This window comes from Callorhinus ursinus, unplaced genomic scaffold (genome assembly GCF_003265705.2).
Source record: "Callorhinus ursinus isolate GAN/ISIS: 27379988/994484 unplaced genomic scaffold, GSC_fseal_2.0 scaffold11, whole genome shotgun sequence".
NCBI classification, from domain to species: Eukaryota; Metazoa; Chordata; class Mammalia; order Carnivora; family Otariidae; genus Callorhinus; species Callorhinus ursinus.
The window spans coordinates 12,214,616-12,236,493 of NW_027397073.1; the positions used below are offsets into that span (position 1 = coordinate 12,214,616).

Genomic DNA, 21,878 nt, shown 5'->3' on the forward strand with positions numbered 1-21,878 from the left:
CACCCCTATGTTAAATAATTCTTAAGAACAGCACAGTGTGGGGCGCCTGGGGGGCTCAGTTGTTAAGCGTCTGCCTTCGGCTCAGGTCATGGTCCCAGGGTCCTGGGATGGAGCCCCGCATCTGGCTCCCTGCTCAGCGGGAAGCCTGCTTCTCCCTCCCCCACTTCCCCGGCTTGTGTTCCCTCTCTCGCTGTGTCTCTCCCTGCCAAATAAATAAAATCTTTAAAAAAAAAAAAAGAATTACTTAACATAGTAAGTACATAAATTAGGTTTAACATGACATGCAATATGATCTTTTTTAAAATAGAAATTTAAATATATATATGAAAATTCTGAAGGATATTGGCATAATCTTAACAAAGGTTAGAGTTAAGGGAAGAATTAATGAGTTTTTTTTCTTTATGATTACCTATAATTTCTAATGTTTCTACCACTGGATAAATTTTTATAAATACAATGTCTCTTTACATTTTCAATGGATTTAAGAGGGTAGATCCTATTCCATTAATTACTGTTGAAATTTGCTTCCAATATTTTTTTCAGAGCATAGTTTCTCACCTTAAAAATATCCAAAGTGGGGTCTAGACAGGTCCAGTTGGGGAATTTAATAATTTAATTATACATCAGTAAAAAAAACTTTATCTGAACCAGTCAGTAAGTAGTAGTATATGCATATTCCAATGTCTCTTATCCACACTCCATTGTAAGTACCCAGGAGTCATATAAGAATGAAAAATAAGGCCAAGAGTACAACAATTTGGCCAAGTGGATAACAGAGTGAGTAATGGAGAGCAGAAAAAACACTAAACTTTGTGGGCAAAGTTTGAGGAGATACAAGATTTGCATTGTCTTCAAAAACTCTCCTCAAAGGTATTTATTAACTACAATGGTATAAAAAAGTAACTTTACAATGGAGAAACCTAGCAACCATCACATTATCCAAGTGATCAAGGTAAACGTCACCAGCAGTAAGACGTATCAATATCATGAACACCCAGATGTGGTGCACAGACAAGGACACAGCATCATTCTTCTGGTTTTCTTGCCCAAGATACATCATCTCACTCCAATTAGGAGAATACATTGGACAGATCCAAACTAATGGACATTCTGTAAATGAATGGATCAATAAAAACTGTCAAGGTCACAAAACACCAAGAAAAACCAAGGAACTTTCACAGACTGGAGGAGACTAAGAAAAATAATAACTAAATGCAAGGTGAAACCCTGAAGAGTATGGTCCCAGAACAGAAAAAGGACATTAGTAGAAAAAATGGGTAGAATTCAAATAAGGTTTGTAGTTTAGTCAATAAGGCTGTACCAATGTCAATTTTTTATTCGTGATCTCTCTACTAAGGTAATGTAAGATGTTAACATTACGGGAAATGGAGTGAGGGATATAAGGCAAATCTTTGCAATATGTTTGCAACTTTTCTATAACACTAACATTTGTTCCAAACAAAAAGGAAAATGAAATCCTTACAACATGAAAAAAGAAAAGAAAATCTCAAATATTGTTGAGTCCTGATTATAGGCCAGATACTGTTGTAGTCATTGTCATGAATAAGGCAGCCAAATTCCCTGCTATCTGATTTATGTTCCTTTTGTAGCTACTGTATACATTGAACAAACAGGACAAATGGAACTATTAAATACAAACTGACAGAAATGTAATGAGTATAAACATAATAAATATTTATATTGCCTGACTGAAATAGCCCATAAACTACTTTACCAGTAGGATACAGGATGAGATTTACAAATTAAATGCTATACATCTACCACACCCTCCGCTCCCTCCCACCACGTCTGCCATCTAGTGATGGGATAGGGAGCTGCAGCAACACATCTACAGCCCTTAAGCAAGTGTCAGTCAGCTCAGTGTTTAGGGATTACCCAGTTTAAGAGGAGCTGCGGCAGACGCAGAGGTAGAACCCAGGCCTCTAAATTGCCAATCTAACGCTCCCTCCAACTTTCACAAAAGTACCAAGTGCCGTTATAACAACGGTGCAGAGGACAGAACACAGACTCTGAAGTCAAGCTGCTTGGGCTCCAATCTTGGCTCTACTACCAACAGTGGGACTTCAGGCAGGTTACTGACATTCTCTAAGTCTCAGTCCAAGTAACCAAGTGTCCTCACATACATTTGTGGAGATCAAACTGGTAAAATACTTAAAATGGTGCCTGGCATATAGTAATGCCTCAATAAATGTTAGTTCTAATCGCCATTGTTGTCATCATGGTCTCCCACAAGCGCAGATTATGTTTTATATGCACCTCATGTTATCGTCTCAACCATCAGGACGAACCCAAGACACAGTGGTTAACAAAGAGGTTGTAACTTAGTATAAAAGCTGAATAAAATTTAGCTGTAATTGGAAAATCTGGTTACATTATATAACACGATGACACTTTGTTTTGGAGATGCCAGAAGACTCTTGACCATCCTTAACAATTTTAGTTAATTTGAGTGGTATCCTAACAAGCTGGCAACCACTAAACTGTTCAGCTCCCAATGTATCAACACCTTGAACTCAGACAGGTTAGACTTTCTCTTCCACTTGTAAGCATCATTGCAGTGGGTCAGCTGACCTAAGTGGTCACTGAGTCTCCTAAACTGTGGCTTAGATGTTCTGGGGAACCCAGCTCAACACAAAGTGTATCTTAAACCACCTCATGTGGGAGTATATAGGCTCTTTCATCTTCTTTATCCGAAGAGACTGTGAATGCAGAAACAAAAGGTTTTCCCACATTGTAGCCTGGGGTCACCTTCATTTAACTATAGAACAATCCTATTAGAATTGTCAGAAGAGCTCTGGGCCAAGTTCACTGCATTAGTCCCCATCTAGCATGTATCACTCAGACCAATGAATGCTGAACATAGTAGACACTCAGAACACTGAAGTATTTAAGGAATTAATTCCTTAACTGATTCTACTGATATCTATTGAGCAACTATTATGCTCTAGGCCTTATTGGCACTGAGACAGCCAAAAAAGATTAAAAAAAAAAATGGCCCTTATGACGTTCACATACTAGAGGAGACTGTCAATAAACAAAATAAACAAATAAAATATATGAGAGTGGTAAGTGCTAAGGGGAAAAGCAAAATAGAGAAGAGGGATTGCAAGCGTGTAATAAGGTTGCAAGTTAGAAGTTTGGAGGCTGACATCTGGAAGTGAAGACTAGGAACGTGGCCAGGGTCCCAGATGGACCTGTGGCCCACACAGGAATTTGGGTGGCATGGACACATACGAAGAAGTGATAAGGGAGCCGACTGGAGCCTATCTGCATGAGGAACCAGGGAGCATCCTGGAAAGAATTCATGTTCAGGAGGAGAGTTGGGGTGTCCATGACCCAAGGACAGTGGCTCAGGTTCTCAGATAAAGGACAATTGTACAAGCAGCCCCCCTGTATGCTCAGGTCATGTTCCCTCATACCTGAGTCTGAGTCCCAGGGCAGAAAAGCTTCATGGGACAGTTCAAATAGCCTCTGCATCATCCTTGAACAAGACTGGGAGAGCAACACAGCCCTGCTTGGGAATGATGATGGGATACAGCAGACAGGTAGCAAGAGTTTTCCGACCCCAGCTTCCACTGCAAGCGCTGCACTGTCTCCTCACATGAAATTCTTGGGCCCACTGGGGCAGAAGCAGCAGATCCAGGAACTCAAGGACACTTGATCCAATGCAGTTCTGGACACAGCACCAACAGAGGGTAGCACTTTCGCAGACCTGTTGGTGACATCACAGGTGGCTTCTGGGGCACCAGAGAGGGGAGCAGATTCCACACTTATCCAACCACAAGGAAGGGAATAGTGGGGAATCTCAGAGAGGATGTGGGGCACTATGGAAGTAAGGGGATTCTGAAGGACCCACAACAACCAGTGAGATCAAGTGCAGAAAGAGTCTGTTAGTCCAGTGTATGCTCTATAAGACCTTACAAAGATTTCGTTAACAGAAAGGAGTATTTAAAAAAAAAAATTCCATAGATCACATGTAGAACCTGGAAACCCTGCCAAATCCCAGTCTGGTAAATGTCAGCCAATAACCTTATTGCCTCTTAACACAGTCTTTTCCACGTTGATAGTCAAAGATGCTTGGGGACTAGACCGGGGAATTCTTGGCATGGACATCTCAGAGCTGTTGTGGGTGGGTGACTCTGACTCACATCCACATTACTGGACAATTCCATCACCCAGTTTAGCATCTCAATGGCGCCTTCACTATTACACCGAAATTGTCAAAGATGCTATCTATATATAACCAAAATAAACCATGAGCAGTCATTGTGCCTACACCTCTAAACTCTTCTAGTTCTGCCAAAATGATTATTAACATGGAAAATGCTCCTTTGTGATGTATTTTATGTAGCTTGTAATGCATCTTTCCCACTATAAAGATGGCCATCTGGAAGCCCAAGTGATGTTTCCAGAATGCTAATCTGATCAAGTCATTTTTCTCAGAAGAAAGTCCTCATTCCCTGAAATGGCTACAGGGCTCCCCACTTGGAGGCCCCCACCCCGTAACTCCATCCTCATCACTTGTCCTTGCCTGTAACAGCCTTCTCACAGTGCCCAGCACCCAGGTGTCATTACTGTTCTGAAGTCTGTCTTCTCTGTTCATGAAGACAAGTATTGAGACTTTTTTGGTATTCGTTATATATACATACGGTTTAATATGGGGCCTAGAACTTAGTAGATGCTCAAGAAATATTTCTTCAAGAAATAAACCAGGGTATCAATGAATAATGAAATGACAAAAGTCTTTTAAAGTGACTCACTCTTGGGCAGCAAATCTGGTGTTGGCTGGAGGTATATGTGCCTTTTTGGGTCTGGTTGAGGGTAGCCTGGGTGCCCCCATTGAGCTCTGCTTTCTCTACTGACACAAAGAAGAAACAAGTGCCACCAATGGAAAGAAATAAAAGGAGAAGCTTCTCCCAGAATAAGACATACAATGAGTAACTACCCCCAGAAAGACCCCAGAGTAAGAAGAGGGATGGCACTCTCAGGAAGAGAATCAAAGGAACATGGGACACTAAGGCAAAGATTGAGAGCTGGTCAAGCATCAGTGTTATTGTTACCAGGAGAACTGGAGCTTCCTACCAGCAGCTCCTTCTCTGTTGCCTTAGGTAACTAACTCGATAGGATGACCTCAGACCATGACATAATATCCAGTACCAGTAACGTGGGAAAGCCATATAACTAATCATCCAAGCCAGGACACTTTTGAGTGTGAAATAGGAAGCTACTGATTATCACACAAGGGCAACAGAAGTAAGCCACGCCTGAGCCAGTCATACCAGGATTATAGTCACCCCATTAATCCAGGCACAGGGAGAAGGAGCTAGATTCCTCAATACAGAAGTTTGAGGGTGGGGATTTCCCTCCAAGGTGGTCTCCATTAAGTCTTCATTTCTGCCATTCCATTCTGCTCCTGAAAATTTCTGAGAAAAAAAAATGACAGATTTAGAAGTAAAGGGAAAGAGCTATACTTACCAGTAAATACACAGACAAATCTCTCTGGACCACTATCGAGGTGGTGATTTTTTCTCACTTTGCCCTTTAATTTTGCAGCAATTTCATATGGAGGAGGCCACTCAGAGCAAAGAGACCCAAGAAAAGTTTGACGTTGTATGCCCCACTGATGCACAATGACTCAGATTTTGGTTTGATGCTATTTACTGGCCATGGGGAAATACCAGGCTTCCCTGTGCATTGAGCAGTGGTTGTGAACGTGGTTAGGAAAGCAGTAATTCGGTATGAGTCGCTGTGACATTGTGTATATCAAACACTCATCTGGAGGCTCAGTGTTCTTGAAATAAGAAGGGGAAAAAAGACCACTAACAAACTCAGAAGAGCTTTTAAGTATGAAAGGGAATAAAACTGACAGAAGTGGAAAAAAAGACTATCAAAAACATCTAAGAAAAAAGTAAAGACTTTTTTGTTTTTGAAATCCAGCTAAAGGAGATTTTTCCTCCCTACTTCCTTTTTAAAAAAAATTACTAGTCTTTAACTTTTTTGGAGCGGTTTTAGGTTTATAGAAAAATTGAGCAAAAAGACTTCCCACTTACCTCCTTTGGGGCCCCTCCCAAATTCCCCATTATTAACATCTGGCATTAATGTCATACATTTGTTACAGTAACCAATGAGCCAATACATTTACTATTATTATTAAATTGGTAATTACTTAGATACATTGTTATTAACTAAAATCCACAGTTTACATTAGGGGTCACTCTTTGTGCTGTACCTCCTATCTGATTAGACAGACGTATATGGACATGTCTTCTCCAGCATGGTGTAATATTGAATAGTTTCGTGGCTCTAAGTGATGGACAGTTGGGTTGTTTTCCTCTCTTGGCTATTGTAAATAATGCTGCAATAAACATGGGAGTGCAGATATCTCTTCCATATACTGATTTCATTTTCACTGGATATGTACTCAGAAACGAGATTGCTGGATCATATAGTAGTCCTATTTTTAATTTTCTGAGGAACCTCTGTACTGTGGTCAGTAATGGCTGAACCAATTTACATTCTCACCGACAATGCATAAGGGTTCCTTTTTATTTACATCCTTGCCAACACTTGTTCTGTCTTTTTCTTTTCCTAACAAGTGTGAGGTGATACCTCATTGTGGTTTTGATTTGCATTTCCCTGATAATTAGTGATACTGAATATCTTTTCGTGTACCTGTTGGCCATTTGGATGTCTTCTTTGGAGAAATGTCTATCCAGGTCCCTTGCCCATATTTTCTTTGAGATATAATTGACATATAATATTAGCTCTTTGAAAAGTGAAAATAGCCGTGCTCTCCCCATCCCAGCTGGGTGCCCTAAAAAGCTCTTGGCTCCATCCTACAAAGAGGCTCAGGATCCTGACTCTAGCGCCCCTCCCAGTGTGCTCTCAGGGGCTGATTTAGTTGCTGTCTCTCCAAGTCCTCCTTTCCTAGCTCAGCACCCACACTGGTACTTCTGAAGGCCCATCTGTGTGAAGTGTTCTCTGCTTTGACTCTAAATGATGACCATCAGCTCAGTTCTCATCCCTTCAAGAGGACTCTAAGGTTCTATGACTGCAACCTGGGAATGGGCAGTCATTCTGAGTCTTTTTAACAGATGGAGGCCAAGCCAAATGAGTGCCATGCAGCGCGGCTATGGTCATGCCCAAGGCGCTTGGTCCATGTGATACCTCCGTGCTCCTGCACAGCACATGCCAGGTTCATGTCGAAGGACCCAGCATTCACTGGACTGGTTCCATTCACTGTCTCTTCAGGATGATTAAAGTGAGAAGTAGATGCCAAGATACAACTCTTATTTTTCTCCACCCATCACTGTTGCTTCAAGTCTCTCCATTGTTCCACAGTTAAACCCACTGTGCCCGGGGACTACTGGGGTATTCTGTGAAGTAGGCCAAGGTGGCTTATAAAGCATGAGCTTATAAAGGATCACTAGAATAGCACGTACAGCTACTTTATCTTTATTATTAGAGAGTAAAGTCAGCCCCACCCTTCAGTGCCCTGACGGGAAAGAAAAGCTATTATCAGCTACCACCACTGTCAATAGTAAAAGAGGGTGTCCCAGCACCTCGGGAGCGAAGCAGTGGCTGATTTTAGACTGCCTCTTCCAAGATAGGGTTAGGGAAGAAAGAATTGAGGGGATTCCCCTCTGCTTTGCTCACATCTCTGACAGAGTTCTGGAAGGAAGTACTTACCAAGAGGGCACTGAGAAGGCAATAAATGTACCATGGCCTTTATTATCTGATTATCACCTCATGTTATCTTGAGTAGAAAATAAGGATTTCTTTTTAAGAAGTTTTTTCAAATTTTAAAAATAAAAATCCCTTTTTAATAAAAATCTGATTTCTGTTTTTTGCTATTCTGAACTTTTACTCACTGCATTATTGAAAAAAAAAGAGAGAGGGAGGGAGGGAGGGAGAGAGAGGAAGGTAGGAGAAGTGGGAGGGAGGAAAGGAAGGACAGAGGAAAATGAATGAAGGAAAGAAGGAAGGAACAAAGGAAGGGAGGGAGGGAGGCAAAAAGAAAAATCCATAATTCAATTTAGGACTGAAAATATTGGGCCAAAAATTCCAAGAAAATGTTCACTGAATTAGACTGCTCCTTATTCATCTCCGTTCATAAGTCATTTAATTGCTGTGGTATATTAAAAATCTTTAAAGAATTGAAGGCATTTTATGTATTTATTATAGCGAATACAGAATTTTGAACTAAAATTCATGATGTTGTATCTATGCATGCAAGGAAAATTACAATATTTAAAAATCCCATCACAGTTGAAGTCCTCGAATTGGTTTTCTGAAGGTAGATTGGTCACTTTTTCAAGAGCTTATGGATATACAGAAGTCAAACAAATCTAACCCTTTAAAATGAGTCTCACTGACTTGATTATGTCACCCAGATAGCACTTAAATGAGGCTCCAAAGATAAGAGGACTAGAGGAGCTTTTTTGTAAATGTACCTTCTTCCATGATTTCCATAATCTTAAGGTTCACCAATTCAAGGTACAGGTTGAGAGAGATCCCAGACCCATTTTGCAGATGAGTGAAGTGAGGTACAGAGGTATGTGGGGGATGAAGTGCTTTTAGTCATGGGTTTGTCCCTGCCCCTCCTCTGAGCCTTGCTCAAGCCCGTTTGTTTAGGGAGAGGCGAGCTTGCCACAGAAGAGGATCGTGTTGGTATGGCTGTGCCTTATGAAGAACAGGAATGGGTGGTTCGCCAGGAACCGAGCCCGGATGGGGAGTCTTTTCACAAGGAAGCTGTCCCCTGTGGCTGCTGCCGCCTCGGTGCCCTCTTCGTTGACATCCACATAGGACTTGTGGATGACCTTTGATAAATACAGGCCATCACCTGGTGATATTCCAGAAAGGTCAGCTTTGATCTCGTTGAAGATATCCGTCATGCCCAGGGAATTTAGCAGGGAACTCAGCTCATACTTGATTGCAAGTTTGAATCTGGGGATGTGTACTTCAACTTCCCTCTCCACCATGTTAGCAGAGCTGGTCCACTCGTGAAACGTCTTCATGTTCAGCTGCTTCTCTACCTGAGAGACAGAACACAGATGGGTCCACATGAGCCAAATGCGTGCTCTCTGCATTAAATGCTGTTTGTTTTATAATTCCCAATGTGAATTATTCAATGTATCGCTTTCTTTTCTACTTTGAAAATGTGTTCCAGCCCCATCTGGAAAAAAGAAACAGAATCTCACACTCAGCCACACCTTCCCTGTCCTACTGTCTACCTTTGGTCCATGTTTCATAAGTCAGTGCCTCAAATGTGTGTCCTACGGTCTTCTGCCTTAACTCCCTCAGTGTGTAGGCTCCACCTATACTCCCTCTCTTGCCTCTGGAGTCCAGGTGTGTCCTGGGTGAATTCGCCATTTCTCCTTGGTTCTCAAGCCTGAAACATTCTGTTGCACCCTCTTTTATGAACTTGCTTCTGTGACGCCAGCACCCCCTTGCTCTGCTCTGCTTCACTTCCCTCCGTTCCTTCTCCGCTATTCCCTGGAAGCCCAGCTCTACACGCCCCTTCATGCCTCCACCTGGCCATGCAGCCTCACATCCCGGCTTCTCATCCTCCACCCAGTGCTACAATTTTGTGTAAGCTCTCCCCTTAGGCATTTGAAACCCTGCAGCCAGCCCTCCCCACGGCTCCAAAACGGCATCCAAAACCCCATCATTCAAATATGAAAGTTGAAAACTTTTGGTCACCTTCTCTCCATCCTGACAATATACAATCAGACATAAAGTAAAGGTGGTTTTTCCATCTTTTCCTTTCGTCCTTTTCTGCCCTAATCCAAGTTACCATGACTTCATATCACAAATCCACTTCGCGGCCTCATACCCCTAAGGCATTGGCATGTGCTCTTTGCTCTGGTGAGAACAACAGACTAGGCTTGTTCCACCTATTCAACTGCTACTTCTCCAGTGAGGCATCGAGATTATTCTGTGAGGAGCCTTCCTGATTTCCTCATTCTCTACCCTCTACTCTCTCTACTTCCCCAGGACTTTCGGCAGTTTATCATGGCATTTGTTACATGATATTTAGAACTCTGTATTGGAACCACGCATTTGTTGGTGTTCTAGAACCCCCTAGAATTCTCAGCATAAACACTCAATGTTTGGTATATAAATGAATAAATGAACAAATAAATGAATGTATCACAAGCTGATAAAGACCTCTTCTAAACTGCTTTCAAAATGCTGTCTGCCTCCAAATATCATCCCACGGCAGCCCACCACAGGCAACCAGAAGTCCAAGCCCCTCTGAATTGGCCACACCAGTTCTCATGGCCATGGCAATGCTTCTCTTCCTAGAGGTCCAAATGCATACATCCCAACTCAGGTGTTTCAAGAAACCTTCCCTATCCCCCACCCACATGTGCCACATTGTTTAACCTCAAGCAGGTACTCCCTGACTTAGAAAGCCCTGACTGTGGCCATCCCATCCGTGGGCATAGGTCAGCTTCCCCAAGATCCCAGAAGCACAGCTGGTCTCCCAAGAAAGTGTTGTCCTTCCAGCAGAGCACTGGGAAGTCCCAGCAAGGCCGGGGAGGAAGTGTAGTTACTCTTTATCAGTGGCTTGCCTGCTTCTGTGCCGGGCAGCATTGGCTACAGCCAGGGAGAGGGGCTTAGACCCAAACTCCTGCCACCACCATGACCTGTTCTCAGGGGCTATGGCACTCATTTCCCCCACAAAACCAGGATGCTAATAAAGGTGGCTAGCTCATGAAAGCATGTCATATTTGGGCTGGAAAAACTGCTCCTGAGAGGGAAGATGGCTTAAACAGATTTCGGTGGACTAAGACCCTAAGCAGCATTACAGTTTCACTACTACAGAATCATGTTTCCCAAGTGTCAAGTAACCAGTAGGTGTGATATTTGTACAAGATGGCACTTTGGCCTCCTTGTGCCTTATTTGATATAAGAATGGATTATTCCCCCAAAATATACTGTCCTGAGGGCAGGGACCAGGGTCCCTCTCACAGCCCCTGGGGCAATCCCACTGAACCCAGAATGTGACTGAATTCGGGGCTGACCACACTAGCATCATGGGGTACACAGAGTTGGGAGGGTGGGTATGAGCACACATGCTTTCTCTGCACATTAGCATTCTTTACCTGTTCTAGACTGGCCGTGCCTACTGGAAGCAGAATAATCATGCTTAGTTTGTTGTTAACATAGGGCAGCTCAAGAACTTGCATTTGCGGTTCCTTTATGAAGGCTAATTTATATGTTCCAGTTTGATACATCATTTCCACAAATACGCTTTTACCCTATTTTTTTAAAAAAAGATTGTAATTAGGTAGAATAGTTACATATATGCGTGAACATGTATGTACAATGATTTTTTTTTTGCCTAAGATGAATATTTGCATTAACACTAAAGGCAAGGATGGGGCACCTGGGTGGCTCAGTCATTAAGCGTCTGCCTTCACTCAGGTCATGGTCCCAGGTACCTGGGATCGAGCCCCGCATCGGGCTCCCTGCTCTGCAGGAAGCCTGCTTCTCCCTCTCCCAGTCCCCCTGCTTGTGTTTCCTCTCTCGCTGTGTCTCTCTCTGTCAAATAAATAAAATTAAAAAAAAAAAAAAACTAAAGGCATGGGGAAAATATAAACAATAAAGTAACCCTTTATTACTTTCCTTTGCAAAGGTTATTTTTTATTTTAAAATAAGTCACTGTTAGAGCCTAACTAGTTCAAATAACATATATAATCATCTATATATAAAATATATATGTATAATAATATGTATAGTAACAATAATGTTTCCCCAAAACAAAGCTAACATTACCATCTAAAGTGATTTATGTGAAAAATGACATCACAGGATCATTTTCTTTTTTAATCCAATTGGAGACTCTCTAGGAGAAGAATAATTTAGACGGTTTTGTTGTGCTGAGAAAACAGCCACAGCATACGTGGGAAGAATGTGTGGACGGGGAACAGTGAAGAGAGAGCATGCTCTCTTCTCTCCCAGGGCGGCCCCCACGTCCAAAGGCTCTGGTTCAGTGCCCTGTGAGGAAGGTTACTGTCACCTCATGAGGAAATATGAAAATAAAATTCATAAAAGACACAATTAAAGAAACCTATGGAAACCTAGGCCAGTACTTTCACTAAAACTTTCTAAACCGTCCTTAAATGATTATTGCATTCTTCGGAATTTATCATCAGTCTGAAAACAAAATACTTACCTCACTTAGCTGAAAAGGGGTTTGAACTGTCTCTCTTTCCTGGAACTTATTTTGCCATTGTCCTTTGAAATATATGGCGTTCACCAGGACCATTACACAAGAAGGGTCAATTGTTCCCTTTCCAAAGAGGTTTGTGACTTTTCCTTTAATAATAATAAAAAAAACAGATAATGTATTTGGATCTGAACTTGGGTTTATTAGTAACAGAGAGTTGAATAGTCACTAGAAATTTGGAACCATTTCTTTTTTAAGGCTAGTTATAAATTTGAGATACCAGGAGAACTACTTTATCTTCTGGCCATCGAGGCTGTCCTTGCCAAATGAAGTTTATGTCCAAGAATTGAATACTTTGTTATTTCTAATCAGAAGATGGCATCTAGAGAGTAGTTTAGTATATTAGCTAATGATCAATTTGTCTTATACCTAGTTATAGCCAATGCTTTCCTATACATTACTGCTTATTTAAGAAAATATAAATAATCTCTTATGGCTTCCTTCTAATATTTATCAGGCTTTATACTTACCAGCACCTCACCACATCCAAATATTTTAAGTATTCAAAAGACTCATTCGTTCTTATAATGTCCTAGCAATTAGTGTATCACAAGTATATACCTAGACTTAAAGTAAATACGTATCTGAAAATCAGAATTTGTAAAAATATACAATTAGATATACCAGTCAGATTGAACACTAAGCCCTCTTGGTGCACTCTGGTGCACTGCAATTTATAAAACCTTTTTGGAATATAATCTAACAACAGGAAACATAGGGATATCCAGAACATTAGACTCTAAGCTTAATTTTTCCATTACTGTTCTAAGTAACAGATCTGAAAAATTTGTAGACCTTTCCAAGCATTTTCTAACTTAATACAAAGAATTAAATAAATACATATTTTAATCTGGTCGCCTATTACTAAGCTTGAATAACATCTATCAATCCATCAATCAACAAAATACTGTTGAGAGTTCATCACTGGTAAGTGAAATAGTAAGATACGAATATGTTAGAAACATGGTCTTTATTCTTCTCTGAGAATAAAGATAAAGAATAAGAGAATAAAGAATAAAGCTCAGTAATATAAATAATTGACATGTTCTTCATAAATGCAATCAGCTCTAATTTAATACTTTAATGTTATTTCATCCTAATTTTGTTACTTAATAAACTTAATTCTTTCCTGTACCAAGTATTATGATTGTTTACATTCATAAACCTCAGAAACTACTGGTACAATGAGTTGGTGGCACAACCACACAGAGACAGGTTATTTCAACATGGTAATCTGTACATCTCTAGTTGGGTAGATATATCCTAAGGACAGAAAGAACTGCAAAAAATATCTTAACCTACTGTTACATTCTATTAGTATTGTTACTTTGAGACCGTGTTTATGTTGAATGATGTGATTTTGCAGTAATATTGGTGACACTGGAATCTGGGATTTTTGACACAAGATAAAAGAGAAATAGATATAAAAAGGGGCGTGTTAAGTAAAAATCCTATGAATCTGAATTTGAACTGGCCATATCAGTAAGAAATTATGCTGTATTTCATCTAAAAAAAATGTATTCACTGAGAAGGCCTATAAACAATAACCAAGCCAGTATCACTGAGTACTCTTGTACCCAGATTATGGTCTCTAAATATCATTTCTCTTTAAAATGATTCAGGATCCCCTTGAGAAGTAAGTAATTCTAGGTCAGGAGCAGGGCATGAGCCTGGAACATCTGGTCAAACTGGAAGGCAAGGAAGCTATCAAATTCTGCATGGAAGTGTCAAAAGGACTTAGAAGCCAATATAAAGATGTGATCCCTGACTAAAAGGGGCCAATAAATTGAAACACCTCAGAATGTTTAAAATTATGAATTTATAAGGATATTTTAAAAGTAAACTCATTGGTTGGGGCACCTGGGTGGTACTGGTTGAGCAACTGACTCCTGGTTTTGGCTTAGATAGTAATCTCAGGGTTATGAGATCAAACCCCATGATGGGCTCCATGCTCAGTACAGAGTCTGCTTAAGATTCTCTCTCCCTCTGCCCCTGCCTTCCCCCTGTTTCTCAAATAAATACATAAGTCTTAAAAAAAAAATAAAACTCATTGGCTATTTTCAAAGGATGCTAGAGGGAAAAAAAAAGGTAGTTTTGAAATTGGTATTAGAAAGAATCCAGCATTCTCTTTTTGTTTTTCTCATATGAACAGTACTTAGAATAACCAAATACTTATTTATGAGGAGAAGTATCTTATGTAGAAATATTCCAGCTTATAAAGAAGTAATGCAAGAATTGGAATACTACAACTTTATAACCCCTAATGAAATAATGGACCTAAGCAATTATCATCAAAGGCTACTAGCGTCATACAAAAGGGAGGGTGCCCAGACATTATTTATTTCCTGATGGAAACACAACACCTCCAATGAAGCATATTTGTCAAGGGTAAAAAACAAACACACAAGCAAAAATCACCAGAATCTTATCAAGTTTCTAGGTCTAACTGCCAACTCGTGAGAAATATAAAAACAGGAGAAATTATTAAATGACATTTCAAGGTGTAATCATCATCATCTAGACTATGAGAAAATGCAGGCAAATATCTATTTCCTTCAACAAATTTTCTGTAAGAAAAAAAGGAGGGGAAATTAATAAAAGATCAACAGAGAAATTATTAAAAGATAAAAAAATGATGTAAAGAGATTTTTTTAGTCAACAAGAGTATGGTTTATGGCAGACAAATATCCCTGGCAAGAACCGTAAGGAAAGCTGAATACATTTTTTTTTAAGTTCTACACTGCACTGTTTCTGAAGCAACTGCTAATCATAAGCAATGGAGATGCAAAAATCTGAGCAGAAAGTGACTAAAAGAGACAAGAGAAGCTGAGTAGAACATCATGAGAGGGTTGGGAAGACCAAAAATAGAGTTCAAAGAAGCAGGAAACCAACACTGAAGGGGTAACGATCCCAGAGACAGGAGAAAACCTGGGCAGGTGAGCTCAATAGAGAGTTCTGGACAATTTTTCCCTCAAAGTATAATGAAGTTTCAAAAGTTGCCCCAAGCCTAGATAAGAAGAAACACAGCAGCAAGTGAACCAAGAATTTAAGAACTACTTATAGTCTCTCAGTGCTAAAGAAAAAATAATTGAAGTTCAGGATCTGGCAAGGTGGAAAAGGTGTTTCATAATGAAGAAAGAACTGATCCACTGAGAAGATAACAAAATTTAATATCTATGCACCTAATAACACAGCTTCAAAATATGCAAAAATATATATACAGCAAAACTGGACATAACTAAAAAGAGAAACAGAAAAATCCACAATCATAGTGGAAGATTTTAACACAGCTTTCTCGGAAAATGACAAAAAAGCAGACAAAAAATAAGCAAGGATATGCAAACACAGACATCAAAATTAACAAAGTTGGCCTTGTAAAATTAAACATCTCACCCAATAACTAAAGAATACACATTATCTTTAAGTGCACATGAAAATTTTACCAAAATCGAAACATACATTTTGCTGTAAAAAAGTCTCAATAAATTTCAAATAATTGAATTATTATGTTCTTTGATTACAAAAGAACTGAATTAAAAATTAGTAACTAAAAAACAACTAGAAAATTTCCAAATTTTTGGAAACCAATAGAGCACTTTTAAATAACCCATGATTCAGAGAAGAAATCTCAATGAAAATTAGAAAATATTTTGGACTGAATAATAGTGGAAATAAAACAAATGGAAAATTATGAGATGGAGTTAAAGTGATACCTAGAAGGAAGGCCATTGTCTTAAATGTGTACATTAAAAAAAGATGGTCTGAAAATCAATTGTTCATCTCAAGAAACTAGAAAAAGAATAGCAATTTAATATGAAGATAGTAAGAAGAAGGAAATAAATGATAATCATAAATATTAATGTAATAAAAAAATCTATATTAGAGAAAATAGAAATCAATTCTTTGAAAAGACTAAAAAACTATAAATCCATTATAAGTCTAACTAAGAAAAAAAGAAAAAATGCACCATTTAGATTTCTAGGAATAAAAAGACAACATTATATATCCAAAAGACATTAAGAAGATAAAAACAAGGCTATTATGAGCAATTTTATGCTAATACATTTGAAAATTCAGATAAAATGGACATATTTCTTGAGAAAAAATTCAAAAACTTACACAAAAAGAAAACAGAAAATGTATGTAGGCCTCTATTTACTAGAGAAATCAAATCTCTAATTAAAATATTCCTACATAGAAAACACCAGGCATAGAGGGTCACCAGTGAATTCTTCCAAATATTTAAAGGAGAAAAATGCATACTAACCTTACATAAATTCTTTTTTGGAAATTAGAAAAAAAGGAGAAACATGAATATTTCAATAAATAAAAACTAAGGCCAAATTCTTTCATGAGCATAGGTGTAAAATCTCTAAGGAAAATGTTAAGAAATCAAACCCAGTGATACACAAAAAGTATAATATACCATGACCAAGTTTGGTTTATCGTAGGGCTAAAAGGTTGGTTTAACACCAAAAATCAATTAATGTAATTTATTAAATTAGTCTAGTAAAGAAGAAAAATCATAGCTCAATAGATTTAGAAAAGGCTTTAATATAATATGGTTAGTCATTTGTGCCAAAAATTCTTAGCAAACCAGAAATAGAAAGAAACTTCCTTAATCTGAAAAAAATATATTCATAAAAATACCTGCAACAAACATTATTCTTAAATATATATTATTAAAACCATTCAGAAACAAGATATAAATCCAGAAACAAGACATAACAAAAGGACACCCAGTATCAGTACTTCTATTCAACTGCAGGCACTAGACAATAAGAAAAGAAGCAAGAAAGTTTGAAGAGGAAATGATTATATTTATAGAAAATCTAAAATAATTTATAAACCAGAATTAAGAGAATTCAGCAATGTAAATATATGAAAGTCAATTATATATTTCTACATCAACAACAAATAAAATTTGAAATAATTGATACTAGTTAAAATTTGGTAAACACTTCAAATATCTGAAAACCATTTATCAAAAGACATACAAGACATTAACATAGAGAAATACAACATGTCGTTGAAAAAAATTAAAGAGGACCTAAATAAACAGAGGTAAACTTCATGGAAATGGATTAGAATCTGAGTATTATAAAGATGCCTGTTCTCTCCAAATCTATAGATTCTATATGTATCACTCCAACTAAAATTTCAACTAGTATGTTTAACAAAAATTGACAAGTTGATTTTAAAATGTGTATGGATTCCATTTATGATGAAATCATATGGCATCTGCTTTTCTCAGTCTGACTTATTTCACTCAGCATTCATACCCTCTGGGTCCATCCATGTTGTCACAAATGGCATGATCTCATCCTTTTTATGACTGCATAGAACAACTACAAATGAATAAACAAAGAGCAGAATCAGACCTATAAATACAGAGAACAAACTGATGGTTGCCAGAGAGGAGGCAGAGGGAGAGAGAGGCTTCCAGTTATGGAATGAATAAGTCAAGGGAATAAAATCATAGCATAAGGGATATAGTCAACTATATTGTAATAGCAATGTATTGGGACAGTTGGTGAACACAGCATAATGTATAAACTTGAATCACTATGTTGTACACTTGCAACTAATGTAACATTGTGCATCAACTATACTCAAATATAAATAAATAAAATCTATATGGAATGCAAAAAAATCAAGCAAGCTAAGTCAAGGCAGCCCCAGAAGAGGATCAACACCGAACTTAACACTTCTGGCTATCAAGATGTATTGTAAAGCCACTATAATTGTGGTATTTTCATGAGAATAAATAGATAGATGGAGCACACTGAACCCAGAAACAGACTCATACATATATGGTCATCTGATTTATGATAAAGTTTACATTGCAGTGTAATGGTGAAAGGATCCTCTTCCCAATAAATAGTGCTATGTCAGCTAGATGTCCATGTGGAGTGGAATGAATTTTTAAATGAATCTTGACTATAGTGAAACAATAAATGTTCTAATAGATAACATATAAAAATATTTTCATGAGCTAGGAGTAGGCAAAAGATTTATTTAAAAGTATGCTAATGTACTGACTATAAAGGAAAAAAATTGATAAATATTACTCCTTTCAAATTAAGAACTATTCATCAAAGGCACCATTAGGGGAAGATACAAAATGGTAGCAATTACTTGCAACACATATATTCAGTAACTCCTAAAAATGTGTAAGAAAAAAACAGAAAAACCATCCTTATATATGGGTAAAAGACTCAAATAGGCACTTTACAAAGGAAGATATGAAGTGTATGAAAAATGTCCAATGACATCATTCATAAAGGAAATGCAAATTAAAATTAAACTAACTACAATGACTAAAGTTAATAAGACTAAGAGGTGTTGGCAAAGTTGAGGAATAAATAAAACTCTCATTCATTGCTTGGGCAAGTATATTGGCAAACCACTTTAGAGAACTAATATCTACTAAAATTCAATATATATATATATATATATATATATACACACACACCTTATATGATCAGCAATTCCATTCCAAGGTATCCATCCAACAAAATCACATACAACATATGTACCAAAAGATGGGTATCAAAATGCTCATAACAGTGCTATTCATAATAGATGCAAATTAAAAACGTCCCAAGTGTTTATTAAGACTTGGTAGAATGGATAAATATATTTAAGTATTTTCAGAGAACAAAACCGACATCAATGAAAATGAGCAAACCATGCCAACCTGTAGTGACATGGATGACTCTCACAAACAAAATGTTAACCTAAAAAAAAAAAAACCTAAATATATGCTTTATGATTCTAATTACATGAAATTTTTAAATTGGCAGAATTAATATACAGTAAAGAAGTCTAGAGAAGCCTTAATGTTCGGCAATAAGGTAGTTTAGTTTCTGGGAGGAGACACAAGAGTGGCCTTGGAGTGTGCCCTTCCTAGTAACTAATGTTTTATTTCTCTGATTTGGTAGAGGTGGAGATAGGCTACCTGAGGGCATTCACTTTTGTGATAATTTCTGCTTTGTGATAATTCATTGAACAGCAAACATAGAATGTATGAAATTTTCTATAAGTATATATATTTCAATCGAAAAAGTTTAATTTAAAAATCAAGATGTAAGAAACATACTGACCAACTGCAATGTATAAACATTATTTGTGTCCTGATTCAAACAAAAAAAAGAGACAACTGGGGAAATATAAAAACTCACTGCCTATTTTTTAATATTAAATGATTATTTTTAAATTTATAGATATAATAATGATACAGTGGTATTTTATTTTAAATAACTTATATTTTTGAGAGGAAACAACCGGAAAAAAAAAAAGGTGATTTCTGGGATTTGTCCTGGAAGAGTTAGGGGGAAAAGGGCAAGGGTATAGCTTTAGGTAATAAAGCCTGCAGCTGAGTGATGGGTCAATAAGGATTCATTACAGTATTCTCTCTACTGGTTTTTCTTTAAATCTTTCCTTAACTAGACGTTTTAAAATAATGAAATGGATACATCTTTAAATCTACACATTTAACCTGCAATTTCAAAGAAATATTTGACAATTAGAAAGTTTATTTTAAAATCGTGAAAGGTAGATTTAAAATTAATTAAATTTAATTGCAGAATGTACAACACTTCTGTAAAGTAGAAATAGTGTTCTTCTCATTCTCAGAGTCACTGAGCTTTAGCTCCCAATCAGGATAAATGACTGTAAAGGATATTTACAAATATTCCCAAATACTCCCCCATTTCCTCCACTCTTGACCTGCCTATGTTGGGTCCTGGACTTCACCCAGATTCCTTGTTAGCACTGATTCAGGGAGCTTATCAAAACAGTGCGAATAAAGTTTGGAGACACATGTGGGACTTATTCTTACCATTAGTTTTACTTTCAACCCAAGCATTAATAGTTTTCCTCGTTTCTTCTGGAGACCGTTCAAAATCAACAGTTTGTGGTGTGGCTTGATAGAGTTTCTCAGAACAAGTTAAATATTGCTGTAAAAGAAAGGACAATCACACACAAAAAAGTAGTGTAAGGGAAGCAAAAGCCTAAGCTCTATGTGTTCTAAAATCTACAACACAGAGACAAAAGCAGCTCATGTATATATGTCTGCAAGGAAACAGAATCCATATGTACTTACTCTTAATAAAACAAATGGATTTAAACAAATCAAAAAGCTTTCCAGAAGGAATGTTCAGAAATGTTTGGTTGTTTCTTCTATCATATCACTGGAATTCTTCATTCTAAAACACTCAAAGCAAAATGGCAAGTTGCTGTTCACTCTCACTACTCTGTCCTCTCAAAGCAGACAAATGGGAATTGCTGCCCTACGTTCTGGATTGGAAAACTGAGATCTAGGGTGATTATGTAAGTAAGGACCAGAGTGGTACATGTTGCTTGTTTGAGATCTAACGGAGAGCTAGGTCTCCCCCTGGTGTGTGTGCAAGTGTGTGCGTGCGTGTGTGTGTGCGTGTGTGTGTGTGTGTGTGTGCTTCATCCCTGACCTTGATTCTTGGACAACTTCGGTGATTTTTGCAGAAATAAAATTTTTATGTGATATTGCACAACTTTAAATGGGAATTTGGTAAAACCATTTCACTGAAACTCAAGTCAGCTCAAATTCAATCTCTTAAGGATGAATGTCATGTGGCTCTTCTCGCTCTTCACTTATTTTATGGCATGATATTTAGAGGATGCCAAGAGAGCTGTGGACCAGCATTCCATATGAACGTACCTGATGGAACACCAATGCCTTTGTCCCGTAGAGTCTGTTGGCCATGCTGAGGGTATAGTTAGAGTCTGGCTGGTTGATTTGAGAGAATAAGACTCCAAACTCTGAATGAATCTTTCCAGCTTGGCTGCACTGAAGCATCAGTAAACAAAGAGTGGAGTATTAAGTTGCTTGATTTCTTGCCACCAGAAGATTATAAATAATGTGAAAACAGTAAGTAGAGAGCAAGATGATTGCCTCTGAATAAAAGGGTAGAGAATATTAAACAAGGAGCTAGAGAGTTTAAATCATGTTCCTTCTGTAGATTTCCTCTAGCACAATAATCTCAGCACTCTGTGACCTTACTCACAGATTGTGTGCAGAATTGTAAGCTATTGCAAAACACATAAGCACTCGCTGGCCCCAGTGGGTTAGTCCAAAAGCACAAGTTTTCATAAAGAGATCCTAGTAGGGTCTTCAGGGCAACGATCCAAGTTTTGTTGCTATCCCTATACTACGGCGTACCTATAGAATCATCTCTCCTCTCTGTCACACTACTTTCAATGTCTCAGTTTTCTGTGTGACATGTAACCAAACACTTCAGCCCTTCACTGAACTGACCTTACTCACCCATCACAGGAGCAATTCTGTTAGACCTACAGCTTTGATGCATCTGAACTCAAGGACATTATAGGGGTATACCTACATTCCCTAAAGCAAAGTTTCCCAAACTACAAGCTTTCAACTCCTCACAACAAGTGGAGTTCTGTGAAGCAAGTATTCTGTGAACCTATATGCATTTATATGTTTTCTCAATCAATCACGATCAAACACAACCACCTTCATGTGTGAATTCTGTGTTATTCTGATGTCAAAAGGAATTCTCCTACTAGAAAAGAGCAGGGACCATGGTCCCAGGCAACGTGGGCTGGGCAACATCAG

The 21,878-nt window shown here is 38.1% G+C and overlaps 2 protein-coding genes across 3 annotated transcripts in view; both read right to left on the bottom strand.

Moving 5' to 3' along the window:
* Positions 1–5,402, bottom strand: part of SERPINB7 (serpin family B member 7) — a 71,380-nt gene extending 65,978 nt beyond the window's left edge. The window contains exon 1 of the mRNA XM_073897962.1: positions 5,301–5,402. Within this exon, the coding sequence (XP_073754063.1) occupies positions 5,301–5,402 (102 nt within the window). The remainder of the gene's footprint in view (positions 1–5,300) is intronic.
* Positions 5,403–8,186: 2,784 nt separating this feature from the next.
* The window catches only part of SERPINB11 (serpin family B member 11), a 59,529-nt gene continuing 45,837 nt past the window's right edge, over positions 8,187–21,878 (bottom strand). For both annotated transcript variants that reach the window (XM_025886751.2, XM_073897963.1), the window contains 5 exons: positions 20,961–21,089; positions 20,103–20,220; positions 12,206–12,348; positions 11,133–11,288; positions 8,187–9,056 (listed from right to left, as the gene is read on the bottom strand). In XM_025886751.2, coding sequence (XP_025742536.1) covers positions 8,652–9,056; positions 11,133–11,288; positions 12,206–12,348; positions 20,103–20,220; positions 20,961–21,089 — 951 coding nt within the window. In that variant the 3' untranslated portion in view covers positions 8,187–8,651. The remainder of the gene's footprint in view (positions 9,057–11,132; positions 11,289–12,205; positions 12,349–20,102; positions 20,221–20,960; positions 21,090–21,878) is intronic.